Source organism: Gadus chalcogrammus, chromosome 14 (genome assembly GCF_026213295.1).
Source record: "Gadus chalcogrammus isolate NIFS_2021 chromosome 14, NIFS_Gcha_1.0, whole genome shotgun sequence".
NCBI classification, from domain to species: domain Eukaryota; kingdom Metazoa; phylum Chordata; class Actinopteri; order Gadiformes; family Gadidae; genus Gadus; species Gadus chalcogrammus.
This window is the reverse complement of record NC_079425.1, coordinates 1737167-1756607: the sequence shown is the minus strand read 5'-3', so window position 1 is coordinate 1756607 and position 19441 is coordinate 1737167. Positions and strand designations below refer to the sequence as shown.

Below are 19441 nucleotides of genomic sequence, written 5' to 3'. Positions count from 1 at the left end.
ACCCCGCTCTCCCCACCCGAGCCGGCCGCTCATTAGATTAGACATGGCCTGCTCCTCCAATTAAAGCCACACACACAAAGCCATGCGCTGCTCTACTTCCATACACGCCCTCTCTGTCCACGCATTGTCAGCGGGATCGGCACTGCTGCCAAAAGAGGGGACACATTGAGCTGTAGCCTAATAGCAAGAAGATGCACAGTTTAGTCTTTATTCATTGGTCTAAGTCATCTCCCTCATCACTTCGATCGCACTGCCACTACTAAAACAATACAAATAGGAATTTAAACATGAAATGACTCGCGTTGTGTTCTGGATTCCTAAAGCTACTCTGCTCTCTGACGTGTTGTCCTTTTGAAACTAGAATGGAAACTAGCAAGCACTCAACTAGAAACAATCAAACTATTTTTATACTTTGATTAACTAACTTGTAAGGCACTTTTGATAAAAGTCTAAAACTTCTAAACGACTAGAAAACAAATCATTCCGCAGATTGACACAAAATAAATATCTATAAAAAAAAGAGCACTTTTAATGAAAGATTAAAAAAACGTCTGTTTGAACGAAGGGCATCGTAAGAAAAGAGGCAGGCAGAGCAGAGCGGTGTCCCAGAGACATGTGTCCACCCCCCCCCTTCACACTGTTGACCACCGCTAACCTGTGAGCTCGTTAAGTCACAACGCTTCCCAGGTATTCTTAACGAGCGCCTATCTCTAGTCAACCTTGATTGAGCAGCGTACATCGCTCAGAGGAGGCAGGCACCTCTCCAATAAACCGCTTCCCGCCCAACACATTGCTCTCTCGTCTTAATCTCAGCTCATAGTTTGAAAGGATTCATGAGCTTGTAAAATGAGGGCATTGTTTGCTTATTCTCGTTTATTGACTTTGAGTCGTCAAAGTTTGACAAAATGACATCTGGATTTACATGAAGACAAACATTGTTTTGCACCGTTGTTTGTTGTCACCCTACGTCTCCTCTCTCTACAGACAATAACAGGTCATAGAACAACAACCCGAACTAAAACTAAAGACCAATATGGTGAGGTCGCCATGTTTTCCACCAAATGAGCAAAAACAATGAGGTCATCCTGGAACCTGATTACAATGCCTTAAGAACCCCCCCCCACCCCACCCCCCCACCCCCACAGGGGCACATGGAAGAGGAAATGACCTCACAGACTCTTCTACACCCACTGGAGGACCAGGCCGTGTTCTGGGGGAGGAAATGACCTCACAGGTTCCTTCTGTAGATGTTGTGCTCCATGGACCCCCACCAGCCCAGTAGGAAGCCAGGGGACAAAGGGAACTCCCAGTGGGAGCGCTGAGCTCCACGTCACTGTCCACTCTCTCCACTACCGTCTGCACTTAGCTCTCCGACATCCGCAGAAACACCGAGTCACAACACACTGAGTCGTTTGCCAATACAACTTGAAATTATAAAAGACAAAAAGGTGGAGATTTAGGATAACTTCCTACTTCCCTTCAAATCCTTTACCTTAAAATGAAGGCTACTTAAACATTATCTCTGGGAATAAAAGCCTTACAGAAATAAAGCTACAGCGCCGTTCTCGGGTCTTCACGGTCTCTTCAAAGCCCACCGTACGGCGGAGCTCTGAATGGAAACAAACCGGCCGCCCTGCCTTGTCTCCCCGCCGCCGCGGCAGGGTGGGGAGCTGGGGGGGGGTAGAGAACACAGAAGGAGGAGCAGGCTGAGCCCTACCTGCTGGATCTCCTCCAGGCTGGTCTGCAGCCGGCCGATCTCCTTCTGGTTCTGCTCCCTCAGCTTGTCCACCTCCTGGTCGTGGGAGGCCACCTCCTCCTTCAGAGCCCCCTTCAGCGCCGTCAGCTCCCTCTCCCTCCTCCTCAGCATCTCCTCCAGCTCCTCTCGAGACAGGAGGAGCTCCTGCAGCTCTGCTCTCAGCACCATCAGGTCCTGGAGGGGGAGAACCGCGACAGGGAGAGCGTGAGCACAGCGAGGCAGAGAGAAGTCTTCAGTCGGTTTCTACTGAAGACAGTAGAAATCTACTGGCAATATTGTTAATTTACACGACATGTTTATTTGAATGATCTGTATTCAAGTTGTTTCACTAATAACTTGTTAGTGAAACCGAGTTTCTAGAAGAATCGTACAATCCGATCCAGCTGTTGCTTTGGCTAAATGAGCAGCCGGTAGGAAACATGCTATCTACCTAGCACACCGTGGCCCTGATTGAACACGCTCTGTATGATCTGACCTCAAAACGTGTGTGAGAGATGAACTCTCTGTCTAAACCGGTGGGAGCGGTTGAATGAGAGACAGATAACCCTTCAAACCATCTCCGGAGGAGAAGTACACGACAGGCAGTCCGGAGGAACTTGAACCTCACGCCCTGAGGTTCTTGTCTAGAAGGAATGTCCCACTGAAGCGTTGTCAAGTCACATACAACTCGTCAACCAAGGAAACAAGGTTCTCACAAACGTCGGTGTGCTTTGCATTTGGCCTTATGAGAGACGGTTGTTTGAATTCTAATATCAAACATGATTTGCATGATTTACCAAAGCCATGTGAACTGGTACTGCAGTACTGGTCTGACCTGTACGTGAGGGTGCATATCAAGCCAGGATCTTCCTGAACTACGTATGACCGTGCAGTGAGGGCATTGTGCTTCATTTGAATCTAGATGCAAATCGAGATAAATAGAACGGCTGTACACTCCACATGACTAAACAGGGCCTATGAGCAGACTCAGGCTCCTGTTAAAGCTTGAAGTGTTTATTTGTTCTTGCATGGTTCCCTTGCTGAGTTACCGTCATCAGTGCGTCTTTCTCCTCGTCAGCTGCAGCAGACTTCTTGGCGGAGTCCAGCTCATCGTGCATCTCTGACAGCTGATCCTGCAGGTCTCGTATCTCGCTCTGGTACTTCTCCCTCTCCATCTTCACCTGGAACAGCCTGTCACATCCACACGCGCCCACAGTGAGGGATGTCCGGAAAGAACCGCCAGACTCAACGTATTTCATACACACCGCTCCAGTGCTCATAACTTAACTACCGTTTTAAAAAAGGATTGAGCGTCTCATTACTCATGTTGGACCATGTATGTCTTAACACTACCTGTAGGCCAGGAGACTGGGGCGTACAGACAAGGAAACATTACAGACACAGATTGTAAGACAATCACACCGAGTGCGTTTCTGCAGGGACCACAAACAGGTCTCCCTAATCATCATCATCATCATCATCATCTTCAAGGTAGTTCTTTGCCAGCATGAATTCTAGCATGAGTTCATCCTAGACATCATCTAGGATGAACACTAAATGCTCATCATTACCGGTTTCCAACAAGTTAATTGATTACGTTGATTGGGAAAAAACACAATCAATTAGTAATGGTGACATGGCTATTGGTGACAGCCCATAATTAAAGGTGAGTAAATGACAGAAGACAATACAGGCCCCAGGAAGAGCGGACACCAAGCTGTGAGGAGGGTCACACTGAAACAATGACGGTACGTCTGCTGCACGCTGAGCTCCCAGCCGGGCCACTCACTCCTCTAGCGTGGTCTGGAGATCGGCTTCCGTCTTCGTCAGCTTGGTGTTCAGACGAGAACGCTCATCGTCGCTCTGCTGCAGCTCCTTCAGACCCGACCCGATCTTCTCCGAGTCCAGACGACTCTTCTGATGAGGGGACAGATGGAGACAGGGTCGACACGCAGGCCAACAGAATCAGGTTGTCCTCATTGTTCTAAGAATTATTACTCATAGCGTTTATATTCTGCGTAGCTTCCCATGATCCGTAATGAACAAAACGGTTACTGGAAACCACAAAACCATGAAAAAAACTAAAACAATATTACAGCATTACCTTGGACTGTTCTGCAAGTTTCTGTTTCGTGTCCAATATTTCCTTCTCCAGCCTTTCCTTCTGCTCCTGCAGAGACCGTGTCTGAGCGGCCATGTCAACGGACGGCTGGGAAAACAGACGATTACATGACCTCCTGTACTCCACACATACTATAGATCACAATGCCTCGGAAATCTTCTAAATCATATGCATTGCTGAATAGAGACTAAAACACTGCCATGTTTTGGCATTGTTTTTTTTGTCGACTTAAAATCCGAGTTTTTTTTGTCTACTTAAAATCCGAAGCCTATAAAGAGTTGGCTCAGAGTTTTGACCGTTTCTGGAGAGTCTTAACACACGATAACACTTCCGACGATCCTCTCACCTGGTGGTTGTCCACCTGGACGCCTCCGGACGCACGAGACTTCAACGTCTGGATCTTCTCGAACACCAGGTTCACCTTCCTCTTGGTGGTGTCATCAGTGTCACTACATCTGCGCACACACACACACACACACACACACACACACACACACACACACACACACACACACACACACACACACACACACACACACACACACACACACACACACACACACACACACACACACACACACACACACCTAATGAGGCGTTGTAAATCCCTTTGAGAGTGCAGTCGGTCTGCGAGGGTTACCCCGGTGCTTGGGAACAGGGGACGCCATTGGTCAGAGCGGGAGCGACCGGACGGATAACAGGGCTTTGATGTGTCACATTGCAACATACTGGGCCTCATTACACCAGCGGACTACGGAGGTACAGGGCGAAGTGGGCAGAGATTCAACTTCTCCGTAGCTCAGATTCCACCGAGCTCCAACACACAGAAAGTTGACACAATTGTCAACAGATATGAATAGCAGATGTCAGATTTATGCTTCATCGAAGGGGAATCCCCTGACACAGAAGATGAAGTAGGAGGAATTAGAGTGTTGTTTCTTGAATTCCATTGTTGAATCAGTCAGCCTAACCCGCGACTCTCCTATGTTTGTCTCCCTGCTCGTCCAGCTGCGTTTCCTTGCCCTGTTCCTGTGACCCCTGACCTCTGGTGAAACACACCGAGAGCCTTTTTCTGCTGCTCAGTCGCTCACATCGACTGAGCCGCGTCCCGTCTGTTGCATGAGCTATTGATTTGATGTCAACATTATCAGTGGAAAGCATAAAGCATCAATCATTGGTAGATGGTACGCTCCACCGGTCGATGGACGTCTTTCTTTGGTCATTCTGTTGAACGTAGTCCAGCCTTAATCTAGGAGAAAGTGTTTCCTTGGTGAATTACCGATGCTTGACTAGTTTAGTTTAATCCAACCCACTCTTCTCTGTCAGGCCGTGAGCGTGTTGCATGAAACAGAAGTCTGTGGACATGAAGGGAGGAGTAGATCCACCCGACTGGGGAACAAATTCAAGACAGCTGCTGGTTCACACCCACCGTGGGAGGGAAGGAGCGCATACCTTCACTTTATCCAAAACATTTCGAGCTGTGATAAGAAAAACCAAAGGCTGGGAAGTTTCACTTGTCAAAATAACATTTGAGATGACTTAAAACGGTATGTTCAGGTTAAATGGAATACAATAGTCATTAAACAATTATTAATGACTGATGGGTTTTCTTAAAGTTAAATGGATGTTTGATTGAAATGCAATAACTGCACCTAATTAATATGTGTTTCTTTAATTTATTCAATTATTATTTTTAACTTATTGAGATAATAAACGGGATATTTTTCCCCATCATACCTTGGGATAGATGAGTGGTAGGAACGTAACTCCGCTATCATATTACTGGACGAGGTTGGGGTTAGGGGTCAGAACTCCCTGATCAGTAGGCCAGCTGTGTGTAGGCCCCTGAATCCATCGGGATACAGGCCTAGTCTGTCTACATCATCCAACCATCCCCACACAGACAGCACATTCACGTTGACCAAGTGCCAGAACATGACCCTGAACAGAGAGAACGAAACGTACCCATCCTTCAGGTAATTATACAAAATCTGCTTGGCTGTTTCTTCGTGGGTTTGTTGTGAAATCTCCTGCTGGCCTTTCAGAAGATCAGGCGTCACCTGGGAACAGGGAATGAGAAGAGGAGGTGTGACACAGGCACTGATCCACGGGAGACTGCTCAGGGGGTAAGGGCTTAATTATAACGCGATTAAACGGAACGTGGGACAATGCAGGAATGCATTGTCAAACAAGCCTTAAAAAAAGGATCTAAACAATGTGTGAAACAAGACGAAAGCTCTGGGATGTACCTGAACTGCTGCCCCTGCGACTGGCTGCGCGCCTGCGCTGGACGAAGCCTTCGAAGGAGCCACCGTCCCGTTGGGCGAACCCTTCCCAAGGGAGGAGGACCCGTCTCCATGCTCATTACTCTTCAGCGACAGAGCGCTGGAGGAGCGACCGGGCGGTCTGGTGTACCCCTGGATGGAGCCGGACCCCTTGGAGACGCTGTTCCGCGGGGAGGTGGGGGTGCTGTGGCCGTACGACGGCGGCGGCCTGGAGCCGGGCTTCCCGTCCACCACGGAGACCCAGGAGTCCTGGCTGCCCGCGCTCCTCCTCAGCTGGGAGGGTCTGAGGACGTGCTCCATGGAGCTGCCCCGCTGCTGGCCGAAGCGCTCCAGGTACTCCGAGCCGTCCTGCGGGGCGAAGGGCATGGCGCTGTCCACGCTGCGCGAGCGCTTCCTGTCCTCCGGGTTGAGGCGGTTCCGGCGCCCGGCCCGGCCCCTCCGCGGCGGGCTGCCGTCCTTCCCGTCGAACTTCTCGATGAGCTCGTCCACGCCCGGGATGGAGCCGCGGTCGATGTCCCGGCCCGAGCCGGGCAGGAAGGGGATGTAGCGCCGGTTCTGGTGGCGGTTGATGGTGTCCGAGTACAGCGCCTCCATGGGGTCGTCGGGCGGGGGCCCCCGGGGGCCCGGCGCGGTGGAGGAGGAGGAGGAGGAGGTCCGGGAGCGCGAGGAGGCCTCCAGGACGGGCCCGCTGGAGTCCGTCCTGCGGAGGGGGAGGACGTCGGGCCGCGGGCGCCCCCGCTCCAGGGTGGACTCGGCGCTGCTGAGGGCCCTGGGGGCCCGGCCGGGGTCCGGCCCCTGGACGGGGGCCTGGGGGGCGGGGTGGCTGGGTGGGCTCGGGACCCGGGGGGTAGAGGAAGACCTGGACTGAGAGGAACCCAGGGGTCTGGGGTGGGGGGGCCCCTGGGCTTTGGCCCTGGAGTGGGACGGGGCCCCCGGGGGCCGGGCTGCAGGCTGGGGCCCCCCCGGTTTGGTCGGGGCGGCGGGGTTCTGAGGTGCAGGAACGGCGTCCGGGCCCGGGCTGGTCGACGGGGCGTGGGGGCCGACCGGGGAAGGAGGCTTGGTGGGGGGGCCCTCATGCCGGCCCCCGGGGCCCGACAGGGAGTGAGGCCGCGCGGGCCGACTCTGGGGCCCGTCCAGCCCCAGGGAGTTGTACTCGGGGTCGTACGGCTGCAGGATCTCCGGATGTTTCTGGAAGTTCAGCAGGCTGGGGGGCTTCCTTCCTGGGGGGTCTGCGGCCACCGGCTGAGGCTCGCTGTGATGCGTCTGGCTCCGGGAGCGGAACTCCTTGAAGGGCCCGCCGGCCCCGCCCTCCTTCCCGCCTCTGAAGTCGTACTCATGGTAGTTATCGATGAAGGACTCCTCTGTCTCCCCGTTGCCGTTGGATACGCCGCGGTCCTGGTTGTTCAGGACGACGTAGGGGTGCCCGTCGATGCCCTGCACTCTGATGCTGAGGCCGTAGGAGCCCGCGGCGGTCCTGGGGGCGCGGCCGGGCTGGGTGCACGCGTGCGGGAGGCCACCTTGTTGAAGGCCAGTCCGTCTGTAGGACTCCATCAGAAAGACAGAAGGACAAGAGATCCTTCTCCCAGAATCCTGTCCCAACTCTGTGAAGAAAGATGGACCCAAAGTGAGTCAAGCGATCCCTAAGAGACGCTGATGATGATGAACAACCCGTCACGAAGCATTCCACTTGAATGAAGTCACAGAAAGTATAATTATTAGTATTCATTATTCTTTTATCTATCGACGCTATATCAGCAGCTGAACTTATTTTGAGCAAATTCAGAGTGAGGGAAGATACACGAGTATAAATACGGTGAGCTTCACACGATGACTAACTTCAGCCACACGTTCTTCTTCAGATACGGTGGACTAGGTACGGTCTACAGACCCGTGGATAACTTGCGATATAGCCTCAGTAAATGACTGTTTATAGTTGACATAGTGGAGTATAGGTGAGTGGTTTCAAAGTTTAGGAACATGTAATTTGCAGCTGAGCACCACACAGAAAACATATCTTAGTGCAAATTAAGAGATTGAAGACATAGTCGTATCGCAATAGTTAAGGGGTGTGTACGTGAGCACTGTGTGTGCACGTGAATGTGTACGTGATTGTGTGTGTACGTGTGTACATGAGTGTCTGTGTGTGTGTGTGTGTGTGTGTGTGTGTGTGTGTGTGTGTGTGTGTGTGTGTGTGTGTGTGTGTGTACGTTTGTGTGTGTGTGTGTGTGTGTGTGTGTGTGTGTGTGTGTGTGTGTGTGCGAACTAAATAAAACCATCATGTGCAGCCCCTAAACAAAGAGAGAAGTATAAATCAAGACTGTAAACAGGAGAAGACTAACAGCTTAAAACCCAAATGTTAACTTTGACACATTTATTATAACTGTGTGTTGCCACATATTGTCAACGGCTGTTATCAAGGACAATGTGTTATTTGACTGGCTCCTAAAAGTCACAGTGATGATGCAGATAGCACCAGTGAATATTGTCATAGCATATCAAAAACAAAAGTAAACAATGTTCACAGGACAAAAGGCCATCACACGTTTCCTGCCTTGCAGAAAGGCTGCTTCCTTTCATCTAACGCTGCCACGCGTACTTAAGGTACAATTACACCGTTTGGAATGTCTCCTTTCAAACAGGGTAATAATGTCAAACAGGAAATACAGAAACAGTGGATTGATCAACTGTTCCGGAGGAGGGAAGACACCCTATTGGCCTGTTTTAGGCTGCGGCCGTCCCATGTGACTGGGGAGGCTGTCTGACCTCCAGGTCTGACTCACTGGACGGGAGGACGCATTACCCAACAGGGAAAGAAACCTCACTCTACCAAGAGTAGAGCCCAGAGTAGAGCCCAGAGTAGAGCCCAGAGTAGAGCCCTAGAGTAGAGCCACAGAGTACAGCCCTAGAGTAGAGCACTAGAGTAGAGCCCTAGAGTAGAGCCCTAGAGTCCAGAGACGAGGCCACAGTAGAGACCAGAGTAGAGCCCAGAGTAGATAACTAGAGCCCAGAGTAGAGCCCATTGTAGAGCCCTAGAGCCCAGAGTAGATACCTAGAGCCCAGGGTAGAACCCAGAGTAGGCCTAGAGCCCTATATCACAGAGTACAGCATAGAGTAGAGCACTATATCCCAGAGAAGAGCCTTGAGTAGAGCCCTATATCCCAGAGTAGAGCCCTATATCCCAGAGTAGAGCCCTATTGCCCAGAGTAGAGCCCTATATCCCAGAGAAGAGCCTTGAGTAGAGCCCTAGACCCCAGGGTAGAGCCCAGAGTAGAGCCATAGAGCCCAGAGTAGAGCCATGAGTAGAGCCCTAGACCCCAGGGTAGAGCCCAGAGTAGGCCTAGAGCCCTATATCACAGAGTAGAGCCTAGAATAGAGCACTATATCCCAGAGTACAGCCTTGAGTAGAGCACTATATCCCAGAGTAGAGCCCTATATCCCAGAGTAGAGCCCTATATCCCAGAGTAGAGCCTTGAGTAGAGCCCTATATCCCTAAGCAGAGCCTTGAGTAGAGCCCTAGACCCCAGGGTAGTGCCCAGAGTAGCGCCCTAGAGCCCAGAGTAGAGACCCAGAGTAGAGCCCTAGAGCCCGGAATAGAGCCCAGAGTAGAGCCCAGAGTAGAGCCCAGAGTAGAGCCCTAGAGCCCAGAGTAGAGCCATAGAGCCCAGGTCTGTTATCGCCCTGGTCAGCTCGCCAGGCTCAGTGTTGCTTCCATGTTCAGACAAATAAATAAATAAACGAGGACCGTTTCACTCAGTGAGTCCAACTGTTGCAATGGTCAAAAAGTAGACTTTCGGTCACTAGAATCAGACGGTAACTAGCATCCGTCAGATATAATGAGTTCATTTCTAACGTGTGACCTCCAGCTCCGCCTAACGCGACTCAGCCTGAGATCTGATCTGATGGACGGCGGCTCTCTGCTCTGCAACAGGTGGAACACAACCTTAGTCTCTAACTGGAAATAAAGTAGCACAACTCTATAGTATAAGGACTAATGGTTAGTATGAGTGGGTGCAGCGGCTTTAGGAGACGCGGTCACAGCATTATTAAATCATCTCACTACAATGAAAACTTTTACTCACCAGCGTCGTTCACTTGTTCGGTGTGTGCAAATAAGAATGGTTTCCAAAGGGGTATCTCGGCACATAACAGATAGTTTAGTTAACCAGCATACCCTGCACCAGGGAATAATGTAAATCAGCTCTTAATCAGCGTCTTGTTTACTGCGGGAGTTCAGAAGTTCCTCCGGACTCCGCGGATGAGAAGCGAAGCCCCGCCTCCTCAACCAGACCCCGCCCCTCCTGGGACCAGAATCCGCCCCTTCTGTGAACCTCAAACACTTCAGTGAACCACAACCTTTCACATGACAAGTGTTTCTGCAGGCCTACATTTCTATACACCCGCCTGGGTGAGGCCTTTTTAGTTTGGGACGACTCACTAACATGTGATTAAAAAAGCCGTAATGACCTCAATTACATGTGGAGTTACATCTGGCCCGTTTGACAACTGTTGTCTCGGCGTTGATGTTTTGATTCTCTTTTAAAACCGAGAGCGTCATCTAGTGGATGGGGCAATCATTGTTTACCATAGCAGGCCTGGTGGAATGGGATTCTGGAAATCAGCAGAATTCAAAATGTTGACTGGAATGTAACATATTTTGGCAGAGGCACTGAGCATACAAGTAGCAGAAAGTAACTTAATCAGGAAACTAATTTGGATTTTGGTTGTGAATTTGATTGTGTGATCACTGCTCTGAGTCCCAAGCCGGTGTAAAGCAAGGTTTGCATGAGATTGACTGATATTGAAAGTATACACAGGCCAACATTTGCAATAATTCAGATCTTCTGTAGGTGAAAGAGGAGAAACGTGCTGAAATATGAATCAGGCCTCCTCATTCCAACAATATTGAGTAATATCAGAGTCTGCTCCTATCGGCTTAACATAAAGATAACAAATACATTCCTACAATTTACAGAAAGATAATATTAAACAGTTAAAATACAATGCGAGAACTAACATTTTCATAAATGTGATTCAATTACTCTTAATCATTCACTCATCATTCATCTCCAAGTCCTTTAAGAAGTGCCCCTTTTCCTTTGGTTTGCAGACAGCATATCTCCCCAAGATTACAATTCAATTAATTTGAAACCTTTCACCTTCTGCCACACCCTGCAGAGGTGGCTTCACCTAAACATCATCATCTTGATCATGATTATGATGATGATGATGATGATGATGATGATGATGATGATGATGATGATGATGATGATGATGATGATGATTATGATCATCATCATGATCATCTTGTGATGATCTGCTTCAGGCTGGATCGGCTCTTCTCTGAGCTCAGTGTGCTCAGGGGCACCGCTGCTGGTCAGACTGTAGTACTGCAGCCCGGTGTCAATCAGAGCTCTGGCTCTGTGTTACGTTACAGCAACACACAATAGACTCTCTGTTCTCCACCGAGGTACCACGGCCGAGGCCATAGCTACTGAGCATGCTCCCGGACCTGGGCAGATAAGAACTGCATCAGAGGAGCAGTCGCGATCCAGAGACCTTTAGCTTCATAATTCATCTTTCTACCTCATGTAAAAAGCCCAGACAGAACCATGAGCCTGCAGCGACCTTGAAGCGTTCCTGTGAATTCCTGTGGTTCTGTGGGACGATAACCGCAACACAACCTATTAATAAATACAGGGTCTGAGAAACCAAGAGGAAACATGGGCTGAAACAAACAAACTAATTACAGAACAAGTCGTTGAGAGGAGAATACACCATTAGTCCAGTACAGGCTGCACACAGTGCGGAGGGAGGGGGTTCTCTGCATCGCAGAAGGCCTTCTGTGACAGTTCAAGGAGACGAGCCAAAAGCTGTCTGTCAGCCGACCCACACAGAGACAGATCCACAGGAAGACAGGCTCCCAGACCGGTGGTCCCTCCCCTAGTGACACGCACGCACACACACACTCACGCACTCACACAAACATAAACACACGTACACACACACACACACACACACACACACACACACACACACACACACACACACACACTCACACACACACACACACACTGATGCACTCACAAAACACACATACCAACACACACACACACTCACACACACACATGCACACCTAACACACCAACCCGGTATCACGCCAAGGCGTAAAATAGATACGTCTGTCCACATCGCAAGGCGTGTTCAGGTTGACGCTTTGCCTGACCAAAGCGTCACCCTGAACACGCGTCCTTCTCCATTCGAAATGAATGGGGGAATAGCACCAACAGGGGGCGATACGTTCTCCTAGCATTTGGTGAAATTGTTACGTAGCCATATTAATCGTTATTATCTGAATGGGAAATGCAATATTTTAGGACAGATACACCATTAAACGTGTTTCTAATGACATTTCTAGCGAGAAATGTACATTTTCCTTGCATAATCTTCAATCAGTGAATGTGTATGATCTTTATTAATCTTTATGATCTGAATGGGAAATACAATATTTTAGGATCGATTCACCGTTAAACGTGTTTCTAATAACATTTCTAGCGAGAAATATACTTTTTACTTGCATAATCTTCAGTCAGTGATTGTGTCTGATCTTTAGTTTTATAGTTATTAGGAAGATTTAATCGGCTCGCTCGCATGTTTCAACGACGTCAGGATGCTAGGGACGCTGCTTTCGCTAAACTAGCAGCTCATGTGTTTCCTGCGTTTGTGTTATTAAACCGTTACTTTATGTAACTTTTAATGATATTGTAATAACCACAGGCGAGGTATTGAGCGAAGTAAGCTTGATAGCAGGTTTATTGGGTTCCACAATCGGATAGGCAGGCACAGCTCCACCGGAAAACTACAACAACCAAAACTCCCGTCCGGAAGGAAACCCCCGGAACCCCCTCTCAGAAGGCCCGCCCCTTCCTCCCAAACCCTGTGACGCTACAATATCATCTTGTTAGAAACATAGATATATATAGAACACTGTTCTATATATATCTATGGTTAGAAACACGTTTATCTGAGAGCCAACCCAGTCGCCAAAAGCATACGTTGACAGCACTGGATTACGTCGCATTTCAACATAAAATAGCGTGCTAAGCACACACACACACACACACACACACACACACACACACACACACACACACACACACACACACACACACACACACTGTTGCCCGAGGTGCAGAAATGCTCCGGAACAGATCTGGATCCACCATGGCCAAAATAATTGTCATGAATAGCATGAATAGATTCATGCATTATCATTCAACTTGAACATGTGTTTTTACAGTATAGAGTGGTGGAGGGATGACGTATGTTGGCCAACCCGGAAGTGAGCGTCGACCTGGGTTTCCATGGTTTCCCTTGACAAAAAGCCAACGGGTTTTTCCATTGGCTCTAAAAACCACGCGGCAAAGGAGCAGCCGTAAATTGTTTTGTTTTTGTCGTAAACTGGGGTCCGACGGTTAAAAAATAGACAGATATTCCGAGGTATCCTTAAAAGGCAGCTTGGATGTTTTTATTTTCTGAAGTTTAGACTTCTTCTATAACCTATTTTTGAAAGCAAAACACCAAGCTCAATGATTTAACGAGGCAGGGTTATTTGAAACAATTTATTAAATATATATTTGTGAGAGGTCATTCCTTCTCCTGAGTTTGCTTCCTATTTATGTCTAGTGTACAACACTGTCCACAAGCATCACCCCCCCCCTCCCCATATGGATTTGGAGAATTGTTGCCACATCCCAGTGGTGGAGGTATCATATATATGAAAGAGGGCATTCAATACTACAATGATCAATTAGGAGGCCGAAGTCCTAAAGGATGCAATAGGTGACCCTGAACACGCCTTGCGATGTGGACAGACGTATCTATTTTACGCCTTGGCGTGATACCGGGTTGCACACACACACACACACACACACACACACACACACACACACACACACACACACACACACACACACACACCCTCTCTGACACTGCCACAGCCCAGGCCACCAGGTCTCATGTCACTGTTAGGTGACTGGGTCGACAACATTCAAGTAAGCTGTACTTTGAGGTCTCTTATATATCAAAGGGGGTCTCAAAGGACGCATACGCTTCTACCTGTGGCTCCAGCCCTACAGGAAATGACTCGGCAAGTGCTCCATCTCGTTGCACCTGCACCCAGCGGCTCGCTTGCAAGATTTTGGCCTGAAGTTCTTCCCAGACCTACACCGTAGCCATCTAACCTGCATATCTGAGAATCAGGCCTCTCTTTAATAATGAAAAAAAGTTATGAGAGAAATACACATTCACTTTTGTCTCATAAGCGGTGTGGTGCCGGCTCCTTTTGACCTTTTGACCCCAGACTTCTGGGGGAATAGCTGAATCAATTCATTAGTCAATCAGAAGCAAACGGGGCAAACAAGGTGTCCTTTGACATCTACGTTTCGAGGCGATTGCAACAGTGCCACACATGATCATATTTGAATATGTTTCGGGGTAGTAATTAGCTGTCGAAATTGGAGGCCTTAATCAATAATGAGCAGCTATTGATTTGCTTCCCGATAGAAATTTGTGACCAATGACATGTTATTTAGCATCTACACGTTGAGCTGAGTCCAATGACACCCAGCATGACACTCTAGCAAATGGTAACATGTATTTTACATGGTACACCTAGGTCTAGGACATGATCTCGGTGTAGCAAGAAGGCGAGCTTGATCTCATTGGACTCAGCTTAACGTGTAGATGCTAAATAACATGTAATTTGTCAAAAATCTCCATCGGGAAGCAAATCTATAGCTGGTCATTATTGATAAAGGCCTCCAAAATCGACAGCTAATTACTACCCCGAAACATATTCAAATATGATCATGTGTGGCACTGTTGCAAACGCCTCGAAACGTAGATGTCAAAGGACACCTTGTTTGCCCCGTTACGCCACCGGGAAGATATTTTCATACTTCTAATGGATTGATTCATATTTTAAGGTTCTCGGAGTGAGACTTTAAGCGGCTGCAGCAGAAGTGCTGAGACGAAAGATGATATCAAGACATTTATAGAATATTCCCATTCACATTATGATTCTTCGTCATAACATCCGACCAAACATCCTTTACAGTCACCGAGCGAGGATTATGAAAGGGGGCCTGCCCGTAATTCCGACGCCTCATTGTTCCGACGTCTCAATGTTCCGAAATATTTCCCATTAGATCGACATGCCACTATTCCGACGGTTTAATGTTCCGAAAACGAAACCCATTGGTCCGAAGGTCCGTTTGTCCGACTTTTCAAAAAAGAGGAGCATTAGGCCGACAGTTCAATATGCTGAATAGGAAAAAGAGTTGTATACCTCGCTCGCTCCCTCTCTCTCGCTCGCTCCCTCTCTCTCGCTCCCTCTCTCTCTCTCCCTCTCTCTCTCCCTCTCTCTCTCCCCCTCTCTCTCCCTCTCTCACTCTGTGTGTGTGTGTGTGTGTGTGTGTGTGTGTGTGTGTGTGTGTGTGTGTGTGTGTGTGTGTGTGTGTGTGTGTGTGTGTGTGTGTGTGTTCGTGCCCGTGTTGAGAATTAGACCTCCGCTCTCTGTGAAGCGTTGTCTTTTTGCTCTCCAAAATTCATCGTGAACGTGATATGTAGGCCTAGGTTGTATTTTGGAGACAGAGAGAGAGTGAGAGTGAGATAGAGAGGGAGCGAGCGAGGTATAAAACTATTTTTTCGGCCTAATGCGCCTCCTTTTTGAAAAGTCGGACTAACAGACCTTCGGACCAATGGGTTTCGTTTTCGGAACATTGAACCGTCGGAATAGTGGCATGTCGATCTAATGGGAAATATTTCGGAACATTGAGACGTCGGAACAATGAGGCGTCGGAATTACGGCATGGCACCTATGAAAGTCCAGGCCCCCTCTTCCTGCACTCGGGGTCCGGGCCAAGTTTCGGGCAGGAAGGGCCACCCCTTCCTGCCCTCGGGGTCCGACCGGGCCAAGTTTCGGTGCGGGGGTCCCAGTTAGGCCTTAGAATAAGGTATTCAAATTTCAGGGCGGTAGGACGTTCCTATCTCAAAAACTGTTTTTTTCCACCACATTCTGAACCATTAGGTATTGCAGGTAACACTTCTGAGGGGCTTTGTCCAAATGACAGTCCATTTGGGAAAACTTTTTTTCTCTAAGGGCTAGAACTCCAAATCTCGGATATGTCGTTCTCGGGGCCCCGGGAAATGTGTGTAAACATTTTAGCCTCCCTAGCTATCTCGAAAAGGCCGGAAAAGGGGCGTGACCTCCAACAGTACAGTAAATGTACATAAGACAGAGGTTAGTTTATAGTCCCCATTTTTTGTGGGATGGAGGTGTACATTTGTGGCTTAAGGTGTGTAGACACAGCTGGCCTGTGGCCACGTTTTTGAAGTCTGGGGTCAAAAGGTCAAAAGGAGCCGGCACCACGCCGCTTATGAGATAACAAAAAGTTAATGTGTATTTCTCTCGTAACTTTTTGTCATTATTAAAGAGAAGCCTGATTCTCAGATATGCGTGTTCGATGGCTAGGGTGTAGGTCTGGGAAGAACTTCAGGCCAAAATCTTGCAAGCGAGCCGCTGGGTGCAGGTGCAACGAGATGGAGCACTTGCCGAGTCATTTCCTGTAGGGCTGGAGCCACAGATTCAGACTTTATTGTCATTGTGCAAACTTGTACAATGAAATTGGGGTGGTGCTCACTACCCATAGTGCAAAATAAATAAAGCAGTGCAAAAAGCAAAAATACAAACACAAACAACAGCAATAGGCACAATAAATATAAATATGCAGACATAACATATAAGTAAAATAAATAAATATGGTAGAGGATTTCACATGTCCATTGGGGGGGGGGGGGGGGTCAGGCGTTAAGTAGACGAATTGCCCAGGGGTAGAAGGTATTCCTCAGCCTGTTTGTCCGGCTCCCAAGGGACCTGTATCTCCTACCCGAAGGGAGGAGTTGGAAGAAGCCATGGCCGGGGTGTGATGGGTCACTCAGGTTGAAGCGTATGAGTCCTTTGAGACCCCCTTTGATAAAAGGGGTTCTCAAATGTTGACCCTCAGTCACCTACATCATCACTTGCCGTGCATCACCCAAGTGGGTGCTACACACTGGTGGTGGTTAGTGAGGTCCCCCCCCCCCCTTCACTGTAGGCGTCTTTGAGTGTCTAGAAAAGCGCTAAATAAATTCAATGAATTATTATTATTATTATTATTATTATTACTTCCTTTAGGGCTTCGGCCTCCTAATTGATCATTGTAGTATAATTGAATGCCCTCTTTCATATATATGATACCTCCACCACTGGGACGTGGCAACAATTCTCCAAATCCATATGGGGAGGGGGGGGTGATGCTTGTGGACAGTGTTGTACACCAGACATAAATAGGAAGCAAACTCAGGAGAAGGAATGACCTCTCACAAATATATATTTAATAAATTGTTTCAAATAACCCTGCCTCGTTAAATCATTGAGCTTGGTGTTTTGCTTTCAAAAATAGGTTATAGAAGAAGTCTAAACTGCAGAAAATAAAAACATCCAAGCTGCCTTTTAAGGATACCTCGGAATATCTGTCTATTTTTTAACCGTCGGTCCCCAGTTTACGACAAAAACAACACAATTTACGGCAGCTCCTTTGCCGCGTGGTTTTTAGAGCCAATGGAAAAACCCGTTGGCTTTTTGTCAAGGGAAACCATGGAAACCCAGGTCGACGCTCACTTCCGGGTTGGCCAACATACGTCATCCCTCCACCACTCTATACTGTAAAAACACATGTTCAAGTTGAATGATAATGCATGAATCTATTCATGCTATTCATGACAATTATTTTGGCCATGGTAGATCTGTTCCGGAGCATTTCTGCACCTCGGGCAACAGCGCAGGGTTGCCAGGTCATGCCTGCAAAAAACGTCCTGCCGACATACCGTTCAACATCCACCCAAAATGTCCTAGAAGCAGCCCAAGTTGTTGTTTTAGCAGCGAAATGCATTGTGCGTGTGTGTGTGTGTGTGTGTGTGTGTGTGTGTGTGTGTGTGGGTGTGTGGGTGTGTTGGGGTGCGTACGTGCGTGCGTGCGTGTGTGTGTGTGTACGTGTGCTTAGCACGCTATTTTATGTTGAAATGCGACGTAATCCAGTGTTCACGAAAACGTACACTGTCAACGTATGCTTTTAGCGACTGGGTTGGCTCTCAGATAAACGTGTTTCTAACCATAGATATATATAGAACAGTGTTCTATATATATCTATGTTTCTAACAAGATGATATTGTAGCGTCACAGGGTTTGGGAGGAAGGGGCGGGCCTTCTGAGAGGGGGTTCCGGGGGTTTCCTTCCGGACGGGAGTTTTGGTTGTTGTAGTTTTCCGGTGGAGCTGTGCCTGCCTATCCGATTGTGGAACCCAATAAACCTGCTATCAAGCTTACTTCGCTCAATACCTCGCCTGTGGTTATTACAATATCATTAAAAGTTACATAAAGTAACGGTTTAATAACACAAACGCAGGAAACACGTGAGCTGCTAGTTTAGCGAAAGCAGCGTCCCTAGCATCCTGACGTCGTTGAAACATGCGAGCGAGCCGATTAAATCTTCCTAATAACTATAAAACTAAAGATCAGACACAATCACTGACTGAAGATTATGCAAGTAAAAAGTATATTTCTCGCTAGAAATGTTATTAGAAACACGTTTAACGGTGAATCGATCCTAAAATATTGTATTTCCCATTCAGATCATAAAGATTAATAAAGATCATACACATTCACTGATTGAAGATTATGCAAGGAAAATGTACATTTCTCGCTAGAAATGTCATTAGAAACACGTTTAATGGTGTATCTGTCCTAAAATATTGCATTTCCCATTCAGATAATAACGATTAATATGGCTACGTAACAATTTCACCAAATGCTAGGAGAACGTATCGCCCCCTGTTGGTGCTATTCCCCCATTCATTTCGAATGGAGAAGGACGCGTGTTCAGGGTGACGCTTTGGTCAGGCAAAGCGTCAACCTGAACACGCCTTGCGATGTGGACAGACGTATCTATTTTACGCCTTGGCGTGATACCGGGTTGAACACACACACACACACACACACACACACACACACACACACACACACACACACACACACACACACACACACACACACACACACACACACACACACACACACACACACACACACACACTCACACACACACACACACACTGATACACTCACAAAACACACATACCAACACACACACACACACACACACACATGCACACCTAACACACACACACACACACACACACACAC

General features: G+C 48.1%; 1 protein-coding gene across 1 annotated transcript in view; it reads right to left on the bottom strand.

The window, feature by feature from the left end:
• cgnl1 (cingulin-like 1) overlaps positions 1-10384 on the bottom strand; it is a 31243-nt gene extending 20859 nt beyond the window's left edge. Inside the window, exons 1-8 of the mRNA XM_056607580.1 lie at positions 10222-10384; positions 6107-7743; positions 5823-5917; positions 4204-4312; positions 3840-3944; positions 3525-3652; positions 2785-2926; positions 1718-1930 (exon numbers count right to left, since the gene is read on the bottom strand). Of these exons, the coding sequence (XP_056463555.1) occupies positions 1718-1930; positions 2785-2926; positions 3525-3652; positions 3840-3944; positions 4204-4312; positions 5823-5917; positions 6107-7693 (2379 nt within the window). The 5' untranslated portion in view covers positions 7694-7743; positions 10222-10384. The remainder of the gene's footprint in view (positions 1-1717; positions 1931-2784; positions 2927-3524; positions 3653-3839; positions 3945-4203; positions 4313-5822; positions 5918-6106; positions 7744-10221) is intronic.
• Between the last annotated feature and the right edge of the window lie 9057 nt (positions 10385-19441).